The 19,725-nt window shown below is 37.7% G+C and overlaps 2 protein-coding genes and 1 long non-coding RNA gene across 5 annotated transcripts; 2 read left to right on the top strand and 1 right to left on the bottom strand.

Moving 5' to 3' along the window:
* LOC126630771 (protein FAR1-RELATED SEQUENCE 3-like) lies at window positions 1-8,751 on the top strand. Of its 3 annotated transcripts, none has more exons than XM_050300960.1 (7): window positions 1-298; window positions 774-858; window positions 968-3,267; window positions 3,431-3,520; window positions 4,382-4,531; window positions 6,451-6,566; window positions 8,362-8,751. In XM_050300960.1, exons 3-6 carry the CDS (start codon window positions 1,045-1,047, stop codon window positions 6,559-6,561), a joined length of 2,574 nt encoding a protein of 857 aa, XP_050156917.1. In that variant the 5' UTR covers window positions 1-298; window positions 774-858; window positions 968-1,044; the 3' UTR covers window positions 6,562-6,566; window positions 8,362-8,751. The 3 variants fall into 3 exon arrangements, with proteins under 3 accessions (XP_050156917.1, XP_050156918.1, XP_050156919.1); XM_050300961.1 differs by lacking the exon at window positions 8,362-8,751 and adding an exon at window positions 8,157-8,337; XM_050300962.1 differs by lacking the exon at window positions 774-858.
* Window positions 8,752-12,756: 4,005 nt separating this feature from the next.
* Window positions 12,757-19,624, bottom strand: LOC126630780 (calcium/calmodulin-dependent serine/threonine-protein kinase). The gene is made up of 8 exons (XM_050300978.1): window positions 18,821-19,624; window positions 15,207-16,227; window positions 15,043-15,097; window positions 14,827-14,937; window positions 14,411-14,643; window positions 13,876-14,083; window positions 13,573-13,632; window positions 12,757-13,477 (listed from the first exon to the last, which is right to left on the bottom strand). The coding sequence occupies exons 2-8, from the start codon at window positions 15,941-15,943 to the stop codon at window positions 13,301-13,303; spliced, it is 1,581 nt and encodes a 526-aa protein (XP_050156935.1). The 5' UTR covers window positions 15,944-16,227; window positions 18,821-19,624; the 3' UTR covers window positions 12,757-13,300.
* LOC126630794 (uncharacterized) lies at window positions 16,970-18,588 on the top strand. Its single transcript, XR_007626111.1, has 2 exons — window positions 16,970-17,592; window positions 18,167-18,588. It is a non-coding gene; the product is annotated as an uncharacterized LOC126630794 (long non-coding RNA).
* Window positions 19,625-19,725: the final 101 nt, after the last annotated feature.

Here is a 19,725-nt window from a genome sequence, read left to right as displayed (position 1 = left end):
ACAGTGAAAATGTCAACCCAAAAAAAAAAAAAGAAAAAAACGAAGGCGGAGAGTGCAGCAGTGACGAGGACGACGGCGACACCCTCTTTCTTTTCTGGGTTTTTGGTTTGGGGCTTATGCTTTATGCGCTCGCACTCTGCGACTCCTTTAACACAAACAATTGGAGCTCTACGCTCTTATACTCTTGCAGGTACTTTAGCCCCAATTTGACAAACCCTAATTTCCAACACTCTGTGGAAATTCAAGCGGCAATGGCACTTCAATTCCCAGTCCCAAAATTGAGGCTCGAAGAAACCAGGTGAAACTCTGGTTTTATTTATTTAATTATTCTTCAATTTTTTCTGTGCTTCGTTTGATCCCATTATCTGTTCGCAGAAATATCCAATTGAAAACGTTTTTGGTTTTGTTTTTGAAATGATATCTGAACTGAATGTTGCTTTACTTACTGTTTTGTTTGAATTAGAAAGGTAATGAATTACTGTGAATGATTTTTGTTTTTTGCTGTTAAATTTATCTTTTTTCTGTAAACTCAAGAAATCAGGAATCAATGCAACACCGTGACCCGATTATTTTCGGTTTTGTTTCAGTTTTAATAGATTTAATTTGAATAGCAAAGATTTTTGCACCTCAAATCGTTCTCGAAATTGTGTTGTGAGCATATCATGGTAGAAATGGTACATTGGCGAGAATTCTTATTAAACACCTAAATTGGATTGGAGTGGGAAAAGTGAAGTAATTTATGAGGATATTCATTAAAGTTTGGTTATTTGCAGCTAGTTTCTGCTCTTCTCATTCCAAGGAGTGTTCCCAGCCAGGATATTTGTGAACAACCACTTACTCCTTGGCGTTTGGATCTCAGTAATCTTTAACCTTTTCATTTGTTTTGATGTTTTTATATATAATAACTACCTTCTGTTGATATATAATTTTTTGTATAATTAATCAGCTTGTTTTATTGTACCTTCAGTTGGCGTAACTGTGAGGATTCTTCATAGTCAGAGCTAAGGGAATGATATATATGTTCATATCATTCAGACAACTGTAATGGAAACTGAAGTGCTGGTAGATGCTGAGGGAGAAAACTTGGAACATCATATGGCAGAAAACAATGAACCTGATAAAGGTCAAAAGCAGAATGTGAAAGAAAATTTTTCAGGGAGAGAGGTAAATATTCAGGATGATTCTAAGCCACATGTGGGAATGGAATTCGAGTCCGAGGACGCTGCCAAGATTCTGTATGATGCATATGCGAGGAATGTGGGCTTTAGCACCCATGTTGGCCAGTTTACTCGTGCTAAGCCTGATGGACCTATAGTGACATGGGACTTTGCATGTTCGAGAGAGGTATTCAAACGAAAGAATGTAGAAAGCTGCAATGCCATGCTACGTATAGAGAGAAAGGATGCAAACAGTTGGGTTACTACAAAGTTTGTTGAGGACCACAACCATTCTATGGTAAGTCCTAGTAAGGTCCATTACCTTCGACCCCGTAGACACTTTGCTGGTGCTACGAAGAATACATCTGAGACTTTGGATGCCACTACTGATTCATACTTTTCCATGGATGGTAATCATGTCTCTTATGAACCAAATCGTGGAGGCAGGAGCGTCTCCCCTGTAGAACCAAACCACTCAGCAAGGAACCTTCGGCCTGTTAACTGTATAAGGCCGTGTAGCCGAAAGAGAACACTCGGGCGAGATGCTCAAAATCTTCTAAACTATTTCAAGAAGATGCAAGCTGAAAACCCTGGCTTCTTCTATGCTATACAGCTTGATGATGAAAACCGCATGACCAATGTCTTTTGGGTCGATGCAAGATCTAGGACAGCTTATAACCACTTTGGCGATGCTGTAATTTTTGATACAATGTATCGACCAAATCATTACCAAGTCCCCTTTGCTCCTTTCACTGGTGTAAATCATCATGGTCAGAAGGTCTTGTTTGGTTGTGCATTACTTCTAGATGAGTCCGAGTCTAACTTTACATGGCTGTTTAGGACATGGCTTTCTGCCATGAATGATCGGCCTCCTGTTTCTATAACTACAGACCAAGACAGAGCCATACAAGTAGCAGTTGCTCAGGTTTTTCCAGAAACGCGGCACTGTATATGCAAGTGGCATATTTTAAGGGAAGGCCAAGAAAGATTGGCTCATGTATATCTTGCCCATCCTTCCTTCTACGGAGAACTATATAGTTGCATCAACTTTTCGGAGACAATTGAGGATTTTGAATCATCGTGGGCATCCCTTCTTGATAGATATGATCTACTGAGAAATGATTGGCTGCAGGCAGTGTATAATGCTCGAAAGCAATGGGCCCCAGTTTATTTTCATGGAACTTTCTTTGCTGCAATTTCCTCAAACCAAGGTATTAGTTCTTTTTTTGATGGCTATGTGAATCAACAAATGAGTATACCTATGTTTTTTAAGCAGTATGAAAGGGCTCTTGAGCATTCGTTAGAAAAAGAAATAGAGGCGGATATTGATACAATGTGCACTACACCTGTACTGAAAACACCTTCACCAATGGAACAGCAGGCAGCTAACTTGTATACCAAAAAAGTTTTTGCGAAGTTTCAAGAGGAATTGGTTGAAACTTTTGTTTATACTGCAAATAAGATTGAGGGCGATGGGATAGTCAGTAAATACAGGGTTGCAAAATATGAACATGATGATAAGGCATATATGGTCATATTAAATGTCTCCGAAATAAAAGCAAGCTGCAGCTGTCAAATGTTTGAATATTCAGGCATCCTATGTAGACATATTTTGACCGTCTTCACAGTAACAAATGTTCTTACCCTTCCATCACATTACATATTGAAGCGATGGACAAGAAATGCTAAATCTTGGGTTGGACCAGATGAACAAAGTTCAGATCTGCAAGGTATTGAGACATTGACTATGCGCTTTAACAATCTATGTCGGGAAGCCATTAAGTATGCAGAAGAAGGGGCAGTTGGTCTAGAGACTTACAATGCGGCAATGAGTGCTCTACGAGAGGGTGGGAAAAAGATTGCTGTTGTAAAGAAAAATGTTGCCAAAGTCACGCCTCCTAGCTCTCAGGCTAGTGGAAATGCACAGGAAGACAGTTTGAAGACAAGCCAATTGCCACCTGGTGAAATTGCCCCCTCTTTGTGGCCTTGGCAAGAAGCATTGCCACATCGCTTTAATCTTAATGATGGAGGAGTTCCTGCTGCTGATTTGAACCAGCCCAGCATGGCTCCTGTCTCCATTCACCCTGATGGTGGCAGTCTTGATAGCACGGTATGAATCTAGGAGGTTTATTGTTATTTAGTTTGTTTCCATTTATACCCTTTTCTCTGACTATGTGTTTATTTTATACCTGATATCTGGAGAGTCTTAGTTTTGAATATGTTCTCTAAAGATATAGGATTTTGACCCATTCAAAATTTTTAATTTGATGTAGTTGGTCGTTACTTGTTTCAAGTCCATGACATGGATCATAGAAAATAAGAATTCAACATCAGCTGGGAAAGTGGCTGTTATCAACTTGAAGGTATGCATATCCATTTTGTATATGTGAAGAATATTTCTAACTTTGCTTCTATATGTTTGAGGTTTCTTCAATTTCACTCAAGAAGAGTATAACAATTTTCATTGGCTTATTCATTGAATTGCCGCCTGAAACCGCCATATGTCACTTTACCTCCTGAAACTGGATTTGTCTCACATTACCCCTTGAAACTGCCAAAATCGAATCATTTCACACCATTTATGTCCACATTGGCAGAGATTTGACAGTTTTAGAGGTTAAGGGCAGTCTAAAAATTCATACCATGCCAACCACAATAGCTCATCTCTGCCAGCATGGTATGCAATGTCCATAATGCCTTTCATTTATCCTTGAGACAGAATTAACGGAAATGGGGTGAAATGGTTTGATTTTGGCAGTTTCAAGGGGCAAAGTGAGACAAATCCAATTTCGGGGGTAAAGTGAGTCACTGAGACTAATAGGCAGTTTCATGAGGCAAATCAATATATAAGCCAGTTTCATTCTCATGATACCTTAATCATTAGAAGTGCTCAACTAAGGGATTTAAGTTGAGGAACAATGCACTAAAGGGGCTAGATTCAGTGAATTATTTATTTCAAAAGTTGTGTCAAATTTAACCATTGAATGCATTGCCCCTCATCATAAGTCATTTTAGGTGATAAACTTTTTCCTTAAAAAATGCTACTTTAGTTCAGAAATGATTTATCATCTTTTGAAAACCATTTAAATATTTGTGCTATTTCTGTTCAATCCATTTAATTATTCTTCTTGCTGTATTTTCAAATAACTTATGCATGCTGAATTTGGCTCCACTAGAGTAGCCTTCTTGGCTTGCTGTTCTAATTTCTTTTACTCCACCTGTAGCTACAAGATTATGGAAAGAATCCTGCAGGGGAGAAAGAGGTACAGTTTAGGCTAACAAGGGTTACACTAGAGCCTATGTTAAAATCGATGGCCTATATCAGTCAGCAGCTCTCTGCTCCAGCCAACAGAGTTGCTGTCATCAATTTGAAGGTATGAAAACTCAAAAATTTCAACCTATCTCCCATCAATTTTTCTGAGGAAGTTCAGTATGTTGAGATCTTATAATAGTTTTTTCTTTGTGTTAAGGTAATCACAATTTAATTTCTAGGCTTTCACCCTAGTTTTACAATTGGATTGGCATCACAGTTAGACTTTTGACACAGAGTTGTCGAATGTGAGACGGCTCTGATATCCAGGATTGGCATCACATCCTGCAAAAAATTGTGGGTTTAGTTCAACAAAGTTGAGTTACAGGAATTGTGCTGTAGCTTGGAGGTAAGATTTTGGGCTTCCAGAATAAGGATTTCCTGTCGGTAAAATGTTAGGGAAAGACAGACTTTTGGTTGTAAAAAGATATCCCTAAAGGGTCAAGGTAGGAAATGCCAAGCTCAGGGAGGTTTTTGGGGCTGTGAACAGTATCTTGAAAATATTGTTTCCTATTCCTTTTGTCTTTCTGCAAGCTAATTAATGTTGGGTAGTTTTGGGGGTTTTAGAATAGGATTTGTATGGGTTGATGCAGCTTCTTTGAGTCACATTAAACTCTGTTTCCATGAGGGGCAGGGAGCAGATTTTCCCTTAGAGCATTTGTTATCTGGAAAGAAACTCATCAAAATATTTGTGACATTATGGATACTTCGAGGACTAGAGGGATAATTTGGCTCATAGATGGTAGGGAGGTGGTTGGAACTCTGGGGTTTTCTGTTCCTGTATTTTTCAGTTGGGATTAGAATATTTGTTTTCGTTGTTTTGCTAATTTGACATCCAGCTCAATGCATATTTTTCAGTTTGGTAAATGATAAAAATTTAGGTGAATAGAAATAGAGTTTAAGTATAAGAGCTTGGTTGGAGTAAACAATAACTAACTAATTGGAAGTTACACTAAACAAGTACAATTATTATACTGTCTTTTTGTTTTTTAATGTATCGTCAAGTTCTTTTTCTTAGAGATTGTGAAGTTTGTTCTCGTAGAAGTTTATTGGAATTAATTTGATGAATACGAGATTGTTTGGTAAAAAGTTAAGGGTATGTTTGATAATTATTTTGTATTTAGTATTCAATTTTCGTGCTAGAGATGGAGAGAGAAATGAAGGAGATTATATGAAGCAAAAACTTGAAAGTGCATACAACTTAAAATTGTTTTCAATTTTTGGTTTTTAGTTTTCATTTTGTGTCATTCCATACAGATTTTTTTTCACTTATCTTTTACCATCCTTCCTTCACCCTTTTTTTGTTCGTCCTTTCACTGACATACTTGTCCTCTATCTATAGCACAAAATGGAAAATAAAAACTAAAAACTAAATGGTTATGAAATGAGCTCAATTGATGTATCACTGATCATGTGACATTTGGGGAAATATATCATCGTGGTTTCTAAATGTGTTAACATCTGAGACACATTAAACAAAAAAGGATAACCAGTTAAGTAGTTTTCCCAAGTGTTTCCTTTGTATTTCTGATACCATGAATGGATGTAATAGAACCTAAAAACCTAAATCTGACATTCAGTTTATACACAAATCCGTATCTAGTCACAACTGCCAAGTATAAACTGAAACCAAGTTCATCACTTCATCATTCAACGAACAACAAACAGAGAGGTGCGAGCGGAAGTGGCCAGAGGCGATAGCGGTCATTGGGGATTTGATGGTTGAGCTCTGACGAAGCTAAAAGGGTCCTTGTTTTTTGGTCAAAAGCTGATATGTCCTGGATGTTATCTCAGATTTTTTATGGGATTCATAATCCTATTATATTTAGGGTGGGCCTAGCCGGATTGCACATAATCCGGTCTACCAGGGCACTAAGTGGTCAACATATGATATTTTTAAGTAATCCAAATTTATACGAAATTATTCAGTTTCCTTAAATTTGTCAGCACAAGTGTTCATTGTACATTATTGTGGTTTCTCAGCTTCAAGATACAAAGACAACTTCTGGAGAAATGGAGGTCAAGTTTCAAGTTTCCAGAGACACACTAGGCTCCATGTTGAGATCAATGGCTTGCATACGTGAGCAGCTATGACAAATGTAAGCATACTATTTGAAGTACTATTTTGGTTTTATATTATGAAATGATTGAATGACTTATTTTGATGCATTCTAGTTTCCATTTCTTTTGAGGCGTTGTTCTGTCCCTTTCCCTTTCTGCCATATTGTTACAAGTTGATTGGAGAATACTTTTTAATGTCTTTTTCTTACATCCGTACTACCAAAACATCTAGAAAAATTGATATCTAATCCTTGTTTATATTTATATGTATAACCTAAACCTTTCAAATAGGAGAAGCACATAATATAAGTTGTTTAGCTTTCCAACCGAGACCTAAACATTAAAATATTTCTTTTCAACGTTGCCTGGCCTATGCAAATCCACAATGTCAAATAGGTTCTTAGTCTGCTTCGCCCAAAACCTTACAGGAAATACCTTGTGATAATCACATTAGATAAATAGACAGCGCAATACTCTACACAACTTTAAAAAAGTTCCCCAGTATTATATTGTCTTTCAGTGTATTTCTACAGCATGGAATATATCAGTAGGAAGGTTAATTTCCACAGATAATCAGTAAAAATAATTTACTACCTCCTCCTCAGCACCAGAAGCAGTGGGTTGAAAGGGAAGTTCCTTACCACCAGGGCAATCCACCACTTGAAAACCTTACCAAAATTGAATTAACATTCGACGAAATGTGCTTCATGGAGTTTACTCTCCTTGCACAAAGCATTAATAAAGACAGAGAGAGTATACGCACTTGGACACACATTTTTCCCATTTATCTCCTGCTAAAGCTGAACATCTTTTCCAGAGCATAAGACAAATCTTGATATGTAGAGTAGGTTCTCAAAACCCCAAAGTAACATAAAACCAAACCAAATTCAACAAAATTGGATGAATCTATGAACCTGCGGGCGTATTCCCCTTGCCGAACAATGTAGGGCAGAGTCACCAGCTCTCCCGTCGTGTACACGACTGTACACGGTGCAGTTGCCTTTCCCATTGCCGTTCACGGTGGCCTCCTTGGCCCGGCGGTTCTTGTGTAATGCTTAAAGTTCAAGGAATTCAAAATCAAACTGTCTATAGCTCCCTGTTAACACAGAGGGATTTCCAATTCCATCTCTCGTGTTTGCACTATCTGGGAACTAGGAAGGTGGAGTATTCCGCTATGACATCTAACAGCAGTAGAAACTATTATCTGCTCTCAAGCTTCCATCGCTCTCAGTGATGCTGAAATTTTCTGAGGTTTGAAGGGTAAAGATTTCCGTTGAAGCTTGAAGTTTAAAAAATAAAAATAAAAAGTAAAATAAAGGATGTGGTCAGCTCTCAGTGTCGAGACCTTGATTGTTGTGGTCACTCGGGGCTTTTGAAATCCAAAGGCTCGTACGAGTTCTGTTCACTTGTCCTCTTTGAGTTGTCAACTGGAAAGGCTGGTCCGGCAGAGAAAAACAGTATCTGAAAATCCAACTTCCTAACAACAATCTGAGAATCAAGGATGATTGGTCTTACAACCTACCTAGGGTTAGCCTGGAGTAATCTTGTTTGCTAGGTTTGTTAAATAGGAACCTCTATGAGCGCTCACCCCACTACGAGTCTAACTGACTGTCTTCATGCTGCTGCAGCTGCTCAAGGTTTTCGTACTGTCGAGACCATCATGATATCTTCAAAACCACACTAGGATACTTTAGCAATTTAGCATTTACATATCATTTCCTACTTATTGTATTTATTCGGTATGATGAAGTAATTTTTGGGAGAATGGATTTGTTCAATTTTGGTACAAGTGTTATAATTGGTGACTGTATCATGAATCTGTGTTGAAAACAGAGAGCTGCATTCTGATGTGAAAGTCTATAAACAAGAGTTATTTCATCTGCTTTGAAGATGCCTTTGCCAAGCCCTGAAGCCAATAACCGTATCACAGTTATCGTTGCTTGAAAGGCGGCACTAGAGATAGACAAGTGAGGATGTATTGCCCCATAACCAACGGATCCGTGTTGATTGAGTGTTGGATGAAGAAATTTGGTTTAGTTGTAGTTAGTTGGAGTCTTGTTTAGTTTTAGAGTCTTGTTTAGTTTTAGGTAGGAGGTATATAAATTGTTTCCATGTAACCATGTTTTCGTTATATTTATATGTACATTGTTAGTTGTGACTGTCCAGATGCAATTGAGCCTCGAATGCTTTCGTTATATTTATATGCACATTGTTAGTTGTGAATGTCCAGATGCAATTGATCCTCGAATGTTTTCGTTATATTTATATGCACATTGTTAGTTGTGACTGTCCAGATGCAATTGAGCCTCGAATGCTTTCGTTACAGATGCAATTGAGCCTCGAATGTTTTCGTTATATTTATATGCACATTGTTGGTTGTGACTGCCCAGGTGCAATTGAGCCTCGGTGTATATTTTGGGAAAAGGATCCGGCGGGGATCCTTTTCCTGGGGATGCTAGGGATCCCGTGATCGTGATTGTTCATCGTATATCGTGTGGTCAGTTTTCGTTAGATACTATTTATATTTAATTTTAAAATTTAAATTTTGAAACGATTTTTAACCGTACGATATACGATGAACGGTCACAATAGATCATTTTCCTATATTTTGTATCTCAAGTTTTGGACGGGTGCTTCAGTGTTGTAACTTAGAGAATTGGTCTTTGGACTTAAACCTTAGTTTAGATCTTGTCCCTAAATTAAAAATCCGTTAATTTAGATTTGTGAATTTTATTTAGAGTAAAACGAGGCATCTGTTAGATTTTTTGTCCAAATCTTTTTTTTTTTATTATTATGAAAATTCTCCACATTTTGTGAAATTTAAGGACTTAATTAACGATTTCTTAGTTTAGGGATCAAAGGTTTGAGTGACCGATTCTATAATTTACTCGTGTGGCATTACCAGAAAGATTAGATTAAGATTTATGTCTCTTTTAGTTGCAGATCAACGAATTGAATCGAATCGAATATGTAGGGATTAGTTTGACTACTAATCTTGTCTGAGATTAGTTGGTTGTGACAATGTGATATCGAGTTTAAATCATCAAATTAAACAGTTTCATACTTAGCATCCATGTGTTTGAAAATATGAACGTGCAGCATTGATCGTTATGGCCGAGGCCGAAACCCCTTCCGTCCAATAACATGACGCGAATTTGAGCATCGTTTTGGAGGTTTATAGGTGAAAACAAGGACTAAAGAGTGAAAATCTTCATCTACTTTGCCATCGTTGTGGTCAGCGATTTCCCTCCCATCCAACCTCTGACTTCATGTGATATGATACAGTACTTTATTTAAGAAAGAGTTTTTATCACTAACCGTCCTGAAATTGACCTATTCCATCAAGATGATCTTTAAAATTAAAAATCGATTAATGTAGTTTCTGAAAATTGATGTCGTAAATCAACGTGATCCTTCAATTATAATTTTATATTAAAATTTCTGTTATGTGCTAACGTGGCACATAACTAGGTTCCACAATAATTAAACATGGCCATTAAAAATATTTAAATAATATAAAATATTTTTTATTTTATTTTATATAATTAAAAACTTAAAAAAAAAAAATGAAACAAATCATCTTATCCGGAGCCTATCCCCTCCACCGAGCGACCAGGCCCACCCCACCCCACCCCACCCCGTCGTGCATGCACCCCGAGCAACCACTTCTTTCCCTCATACATTGCCACAAAATGCAACATCCCAGGCCCCACCCTCATCCTCACTTTTCCCGGAAACGCAATCAGTCCGCAACCCGAATCGCTTCGGGGACATCCAATTTTCTTAAGCTTTGGTGCTTTGTCACACGTCAATAATGGCCTCGCCGGCGACCTGAGTCACTGACTCCCTCACCAAGACCTACTCCCTGATTCGCAAGAAGAAGAAGACGGTGTGCTTTCCTCTACCGTTTTCGCACGTCCGATCAGCCATCCTCGACCGCACTTATTCTGATTTCGGACGGATGGGCGTCTCGGGTGGTTGGTAGGAAGAAATTTTTAGTTGTGACGGGAATACAGATGGTACACCACGTGTTTTTATGCAAGTGGTGGAAAATTTTAATTTTTAAGTTGTTAACCTTTTAATACATATAACCCACAATTTCTATGAAGACACGTAATGTACCACCTTGTGTGACGGTCACACTGAAAAATCTCTTGTGGGTAGGGAGGGGAAATCATTATCATTTTTTTTAAATTTCTAAAAATGAATTTTTTTATTTCAATAGTTAAATAATAATATTTAATTAGATTTGTAGGGTCCAGTTATTTGCCACGTTAGTACATAACATAGTTTTTGACATAATTATAACGGAATGACCACATTGATTTATGACACCAATTTTCAGGGACTACATTGATCAATTTTTAATTTTAAATACTATCTTGATGAGATGAGTCAATTTTTGAGACAATTTGTGATAAAAACCATTTAAGAAAAAGTTTGCACGTGTTCATAATATATAACCGGATCCGTTAACGGCTCAACCACATCTAACCCGTTAAGCTAATTAATCATTCAAACCCAATCTGTTAAGCTAATAGGTCCAAATGCAAAGTTGATAAGTCTTGCAATTGGCAATACACATAAGTAAAATCGAAATCCTTTAACACTATCCCCAAATTGAAAAACCTAATTTACATGTCGGTGTACTCTTCCCGCAAAATTTGATGGGCCAGAGAAGAATGGAGAGAAAGTAGAGAGCGAGAGGGAACCAAACGCAAGGGGCGAACATTAGCACAAATGGCGGATAATGTGCAACAGTGCGAGACAAAGAGAGTCAACACTTACGTCTTTATTGAAATTACACACATACACACTTAATTAACGGATGCTAATGAGTTTCTAACACTTTGACATGCTAATCTTCGCATTGTGGCACGCCAAAACATCGCTACTATCCTCCCTTAAATTATTTTTTTTGGAAATTACTACTACATAGTAGGCAATTATATACGAAGAATTCTTATTGGTAAGAACACATTCACAGATTGAGCTGAAAATTTACAAAGATTATTACCGGTAAAAACGTTTGTAAATTTCAACTCTACTAATGAATGTGCTCTTACTGGTAAAAACAAGTGTTAATTTTTAGTTCTACCGATGAACATGTTCTTATGGTAAGACCACGTTCATATATGACTAGCGTCCTACTTTGTACTAATTTCTAAAAAAATAATTTTAGGCTGCAGGGTCTACTCTTTCCTAGATCCTTTCTTTTATTTTTTTATTTTTATTTTTATAACATTATTATGAAATAGTAGGCATAGTGTTAGAAAAATTCATGTCATAACAAGCCTCGCAAGTTGTCGCTAGAATGCAGGGCATGACATGTCTTGACAAGTCATGGCTTGTCTTGACATGCTAACCCTCCTATTGTGCCACGGCATAACACACAACTTAAATTGTCGACTAAATGCATGGCGTGCCTTGACATGCATTCTGCCGACAATTGGCGACGCTTGTCATGTCGGGGCCGACAACGATGTTTTGGCGTTCAACGATGCAAGGGTTTGCATGGCATGCCATGCATTTTTCTAAACTTAACATGCTAACCCTCGCATCATGGCATGCCAAAACATCGTTGTTGGCATACAATGACAAGTCACATGTCAAGACAAGCCATGACTTGTCTTGACATGCTAACCCTCTCATTGTGGCATGACATAACAAGTCTCGTGAATTGTTGACAGAATGCATGGCGTGTCATGACATGCATTCTGTCGACAATTTGCGACGCTTGTCATATCGGGGTAAACAAAGATGTTTTGGCGTGCCATAATGCGAGGGTTAGCATGTCATGCCATGCATTTTTCAATCTAGTTTTGTTCAGATTTGACTTGTTTAAGAAACGAGTTACATTGTAAGTAATGGATGTCATGATGATTAATTCCTTTTCTTTTTCAAATCACTACATCCCCGCGTTCAAACTCTTCACATCTCCATAGTGCAGTAGAATATCTTTGTACTAAAGAAGAAACAAGTTACGTTTGAGCTTATATATTTGCCCCGAGTATCAAGCCAGTCAGAGCAAAAAAGTAGCATTTATAGAGTTTGTTATAGATGCTAAGGTCCTTCCTCTCTCTCGCGCGCACACACAGACACGCACACAAATTAATTACGTACTCTTTGAGGGAAATGATATACACACTTGGGAACTTAGGATTTGTTCAAACATGTTTGTTGTTTTCATTTGATTTATTCAATTCGATGACCACAAAAAAATAGGGGTGTGTGAGAACTTCTTTGTTTCTTCTTCTAATGGTGTTGATGTGATGCAAATTTATAAATCTCAGATGCACCTTCTTCGAAAGTATTTGCTATGTGTGTTATCTGCCTTGTTTGGTGTGCAGATGCACTGTTTTCTTCTTTGAAAGGAAAACACAGCTTAGATTTGTTCTTTCAAGTCGGATAATGTAAGTTTCACTTAACTCTGGTACATGCTTTGATAACATAAAACACCTAAATGCTAAACAAAAACTCAGCCCTAAACAGAATATCTTCTACGGCTTGTAGAACGTAAACGATAAAATGAACTTGGAGCGGCTTTCGTCATTGATGCTACTGAAATTTTCTCCTCAGTTTACCAGGCTAAGTAGAATACCTTGGATTTTCTATTTTCCTTGCACTGTAAGTTAAAGCAGCAAGGTGCTCCTATTTTGCATGGCAGAAGTTGGCATACAGTTTAGTTGCAGCTTTCTGGTCACTGGTCTTCCAAACACATTCCACAGTTTACTGAAAAAGTTAACGGCGACAAATGTGGATAGTGGGAAAACTATATTGGTCGAAGATGGGAGAGGACTACATCTTGGAGAGAGCTATCTCTCTGCATGGCAGCTTTGAACTCATCAAAGGTAACTTTTCCATCACTGTTTGCATCCATCCGATCAAATATTTCATCTAGTTTTCCAGGTTCGGTGATATCAGCTGGAAGGCAGTCATCTGGTAAAGCCTGCGAGGTATAGTTTTATTTGGTCATAATCTTACAACAAACAAGCAGGATACACCGTGTGATATGAATTGAAGTGATAGGGAAAGAGACTTTACCCTGAGCATAGATGCTACTTCTTCTTTGCTGATGCATCCAGACCGATCCGTATCATACATCTGGTTGTGAATCAGAATAGTTGGACTATTAAAATATGGTTCAATGAATAATGACAGTGAATTAGGCAGAGCAATAGAGAAGAACTATGGATCATAATATATATATATGATTTTCGATTAGTAGTAGTTTCTTTAAGTGAGAAAGGGTTAATTTTCTCAGGAAACCTTATGGTCCAAACTAGTTGGTTAGAGTGAGTTTTCATTTATGTACTTGTACTAGATGAAAACACAGAAGAAGTGCACCTGGAAGCACAGGCGGAGAGCATCGTCTCCTTGTGAGTTCTTGAGATTAGAGAACCCACACAGTATCTCTCGCATGTCAATGGTGCCATCACGATTGTTGTCAAATAGGTCAAAGATTCGGGGTGCTAGAGGCATTAGAGACGACATTTTCATTGCTTTCAGTACCTCCTCGAATTCAGAAAGAGTAGCATTGTCACCTTTTACACATCTGTACTTTGAAATATTAGTTGATCATAATTTATAAATATTGGATTACAGGAGAACTAAGCTTAGGCTCTAGCCAGTGTAGTTTAGGATTGCCCAAGTGAATTTATCACTTAAAAAGAATGCCATTTTTCGTTTGTTATCTCAATAAGTCTTAGTCATTAAACTGAACTTACGTAGAGAAGTGATCCATATAACTGCTATTACTATATATGCAAACTTTTAGCAGAAACTGGATGCTAAGTACTGATAATTCTCGGTCTGACCTACATTTTAATACCACATTCATAGACAATATAGGAAGGTGCAAAATGTGCTTTTAACTACTCACATTTTCTTAAAATGTGAACTCAGATTCTTGATTTCGTCTGGTTTAAGGTCATAGGATCCTAGTAACGATTTTAGCTTCTTTGTCCTTAAGAAAATCGAGCTTGTCCACACGCTTGCTATTGCTGCAGCACGGAGTTTGCGCCGAGCATTAAAACTCTGCAGTCGTGATACAATCTCAGCATCCATTTGATCCTCTCTGGCTGAAAGACCGACAACCCATGGGTGGTCCAGAAGCTGTTTAACACAAGAAATAAATTAGTTAGGCTAACAATTCTAGGAGACTGCATTTTGGTGCTACCAAGAACTACTATAAGAGTTCATTTAGTTTCTATATAGCTCAGACCGATGTTGACATTCTCTCGATATTTTAGTTGTGTTTGTTGATGCTTAATCTTTTGCATAGATTTCCAAGCATACCTCTTGAGCACTAGGTCTCTTGTCAGGGTCGACTTTGAGGAGGCTCGAAATCAATTGCTTTGCTGACAAAGAAATCCCCTTCCAGGTTTTCTCATAGAAACTGAATTCTCCCTGCAGGACCACAAGCATTTTCTCTTTTAATTTGAACGAACCTTTTGACAAATCAAAACATACTAACTTATGTGTTCTAATAGAATGTCAATGCTAATTACTTACAGCCATAATCATCTGTTGCTTTTGCCGATTCGACTGAGCAATAAAAGGTGGGTACCTAAAAAGCAAATCATATTATTTCTGTGTTGTAATATGCTTCATACGCTACTAATGCTACCGTCTTCTGTTTGGTTGCCCATAATATCAAGAGAAAAATATGAACATACCCGGAGAGGAGGATATATAAGATTACACCAAGAGCCCACATATCGCTCTTGGAAGTTACTTGCCCCTGAGAAAGAGCCTCTGGTGACACATAGTCTATGGAACCAAACAGTCCCACAACAGGGTCAGTGAACTCCTCCACGGAACTCAGCCCAAAATCCATAATCTTCAACGGAGAATCAACGGTGTTGTCCAAGAAGAGGCAGTTTTCCGGCTTCAGGTCCCGGTGAACAATATTCGAGCGGTGAAGAGCCGCCAAGCCTTGGGCAATCTGCCTCACCACAGCTGCAGCTCCAACCTCAGAATACCTTTCTTGCTTCACAATCCTATCAAACAGTTCCCCTCCAGAACATAGCTCCAGCACAAGGTGAACCCCGTTCTCATCCTCGTACACATCATAGAGGTCAATCACATTCGGGTGCGGCGACACATTCTCAACAATCTTCCTCATCACCAGGATTTCATTTGTAAGCAGCACATTCGATATGGACACCTGCTTCCGGGTTTGGAAAGCGGCAGCAGCAAAGCTATTCTGGTCGTTCCGCCGGGCGTGGGGCGGCAGAGGAGGAGGGTTCGAGGGTGCAAACGGCCTTTTGAGTGTTTTGATTGCCACATCGGTTTTGTCACTGCTGCTGCTTGACTTTCTGCTGATGCCTTTTCTGACCACAGAGAATCCTCCTCTGCCTAAAATCTCTGATATCTCATACTCATCTGCAAGTCTTCTTGTTTCTTGTATCATGGTTACGATTCCAATGAAGACAAAGACAAACAAACCTTGATGAAATCGAACAGGCAAAGCAGAGACCGAACCAAGAGGGAAGAGATGGAATCTTGGAAGCTGATGAGGAGGGAAGGAAGGAAGTAGTCTTGCAGAGACAAATGGTGTTTTTAATATTGTCGAAAGGACAAGTTGGTATCGTTTGACATCAGCTTGCGAGCAGTTTCTTCAACTTGTTTAATGCATAAAATATGGGTGGAATTATTCATACGGGGAGGGAGGGAATATATTGTCCAAGTTAATTGCTGAGGAAGAAAAGACAGACACAGTCAACTAATAATAACCATGTATATCATGCACGCATGTCATTTTTGTAGTAGGTTTTGTATGTATGTATGTATATCTATCTGTCTGTTCGATGTGACTTCAATGCTACATATCATATAATGGTACGAGTATTTTAGCTGTTAAATTTTACTTTTACAACTATTTAGATCTTTAATTTTTAATATCAGCTATTTAGTTTCCATATCATAAAATCGTATCGATTATGGAGTTTGCACTTATTAATGGTCATATATATATATATAGGTCCTTTAACAAGGGGGATCTGGGAACACCCTCTTAACCGTTGGATTGACTTTAATGAAATTGTGTGGTTAAAATTAAATCACAGGCCATACAATCTCAACCACACAATTTCAAAAGTCAAATCCAACGGTTAAGAGGATGTCCCAATTTTTCTAGAAAAATGAGGATCCCTTTTGTTAAAGAATTTCTATATTTATATATGCTAAAACCCAATCTCCCTTGGTACTGTTCTAGAGCAGTAAAATGGCGAGAATGCCCCTAATATTTTCCATCCTCTTCGTTTTAATGCTGATTTTGTACAATGATTTGACCGTTTTGTCCTTGCTGCATGCGCATCTCTCATTTCTCTGCCTCTGGTCTTTTTTTTTTTTTTTTTTTTTGGGTTTTGCTTTGCTTTTTCAATACATGCTTTCCATGTGTTGAACATCGGCAATGTTTCTATTGAGAGGATTTTTCCCTTTTTGTTTCGTTTTCACTCCTCTCTTTGTTTACTTTTTCCTTTCATTTTTCTGCTTCTCTTTAGCCTCTTTTTGTTTCGTCTTCAGTTTTCTGTCTTCGTCTTCTCATCCTTGGTCCAGCTCTTCGCATGCCGCGTTCTTTGCGTTTCAAGTCTTGCCATTTTTTGGTTAGTTGTGTGTCTTTTTGGTTACCCTTTTTTTTTATTGTTAATTTTGTAGTTAGAGTTAGGTCTTTTGTTTGAATTTGGGTTCAGTTGATTTTCAAGGTTTCGAGTTGGTTGCCCTTTTTTGTTTTTAATTTTGTATTTAGATTTAAGTCTTTTGTTTGAATTTGGGTTTACCTGATTTTGAAGGCTTAGAGTCAACTATTTCCTTTGGATTTTTTATGGGGGTGAGACTTATAGAATAATAGGGTTTTCTTTATGTGTTGGGATTCTAAGTGTGACTGTGTGGTTTGGTTCTCATTTTATTTTTAGCAAACGGTGTTCTGCGTTTTTTTGTTTCTGTGTTGTGGTTGTGATCATGGGTGTATGATTTGGTTGTGTTTTGTATTTTCAGGAAAACGGTGTTGTTCGTTCTCCCAGTTGTTGTGTTGGCGTTTTCATGCTGTTTGTGCTTCAAGTATGTCTTTTTTCTTTCTCTTTTTTTTTTCAGCTTAATTTTCCTTATTTTCTGTTTTGGGATGAATTTAGTGTTTAAATTAGAGCAGAGAAAATAGAGAATAATAAATAAAGAATCAAAGAGAAGGCTTTCTTGCGCTTAATATGTTTGTAAGAAATTGTTTAGCAAATTCATTAACAACAGTATGTTAAATGTTGCAGTACTTAAATATTTATTGGTGAGAATTTTATTAACTTAATGAAAAGTTGCAGTACTTAAATATTCATTCCGAGTAAAGAGCTAACCATCATTGCATTATCCATTTCTGTGCCTGCATGCCTGCTAACTTTCCAGCTTGAATTTGATGATATTGGAGAGTTAGATCCATCAGGGAACATCTCTTGATAGTATTTATACAAGGTTTTGCATCCCATGTCACCCAGCATTCATTAATTTTTTGTATGTAAATGTTGGTTCCACTTGAGAGGTAGATGCAAGTGTTAGAATCTAATCAATCACTGTAATATTTTTTGTCTATATGTAAGGAAACAGGTTTTTAATCTTTTGTATCTGGATTGGATTTGATATCATTCAGGTTTCATTCGTTCAACGGTCTTGATTGTTATTTTCAAGCCAACTACTACATTTTCCAACAAATTTACAAAGAACAACCAAGTTGGATTACAACCAGATTTCGTCAAATTATATCACTATTGGTATTGCAGCTGCCCACCTTACAGAAATTACAAGGTTTGCTCCACTCTATACTTCTTTGATACATTTCATTCAAATTTGTATATTTCGGTAAGAAACAAACTTTTATCTATTCCTTGAGTTAGACAGAGTTGTAAATAGATTGAGTTAAGCAGAGTTGTAAATATAACTTTCTACATGTTGTATGCTATTTAAAAACCCGTAGCATCGTGCGGGCACCGTTGCTAGTGTATATATATATGAGCATACTGTAAAGTGGCTGCTTCACAAAGATTGGGACAATGATTGAGAGAAACAAATAAATTTGGTGCAGGTTTTGTTTAACTAGATTTTCAAAATTGATTGAATTATAAATAAAATGACAAAAATATCTTTACACTAATTTGATTTTTTTACAAAACGATTTGGGCTTACAAGCCGCACTGTGCATATATCTGGAACAAGTGAGATTTATAGGAAGCCCATCTTAAACATATCTCTTGAGGCTCAAGTAAAAGAGACAGAGGCCTAACCCCAACAAATGAAAAGAAGTTACCTAAAGCTCACTCTGTCAAGCCACAAATCGAATAGATAGTCATTGCGATCCCGAGGCTTGGTGTGCGGATGTCGTGAATCGGGAAGAGGAAGAATGCGAATATGATGAACTATCGTCAACGAAACAGAACGGAACGGAACGGCGGTGCCCGCAGATGCCTTGGCTGCTTGGGGTGAAGGATGATGTTTTATAGCAGCACCAGTAGTAACTGATTGCTTTCTTTCTTGCTTGTTTTCTATGCGTATACGACTTGATCTAGACCTAAATAAGAATAGGGAGACTCAAGAGTCAATGAGAAGAGAAATCATCTTTCCTTTTCAGGTTTTTACTATTGTCAATCGTTATCATTTATTTGGTGAAGAGAATCTAACAATTTGAATAAATAAAAAGGGAGATGTATCCAGGATGCTGATGTGACCGACAATATTCAAAATCAATCACACAACGGTACATGAATAAGTTAAAGCAAATGACGACAACGACATTTAATAAGCTCAAGATACTTGGTTGCATGTGAGTCTCTCTGCGTGGTGCAATTTCAACGGTACATGAATAAGTTAAAGCAAATGATGACAACGACACTTAATAAGGTCAAGATACTTGGTTGCATGTGAGTCTCTCTGCATGGTGCAATTTCAGCATAGCCACCAATTCACCTCTCATCGCAATGTGTAAGTTTCTCTCACCATGATACGGGCATTGCTTATGCAACAAGACTACATAGGAATGTTTAAGATTAAAGCATGCAAATCTAGCCATCCAGCACCCACTAAAGCGATGCACTCCATACATCGATGCACTGTAGAATTTTCGACAATAAAGATTCCTCCAGTACATCGGTGTACGTGATGCAATGTACAGGAAGAATAGTTGATAGCACGCAAATCTAGCACATAGAATGAATA

This window comes from Malus sylvestris, chromosome 7 (genome assembly GCF_916048215.2).
Source record: "Malus sylvestris chromosome 7, drMalSylv7.2, whole genome shotgun sequence".
Classification (NCBI taxonomy): Eukaryota; Viridiplantae; Streptophyta; class Magnoliopsida; order Rosales; family Rosaceae; genus Malus; species Malus sylvestris.
Note: the sequence above shows the minus strand (reverse complement) of the source record. Positions and strands in the feature narration are given on the sequence as shown.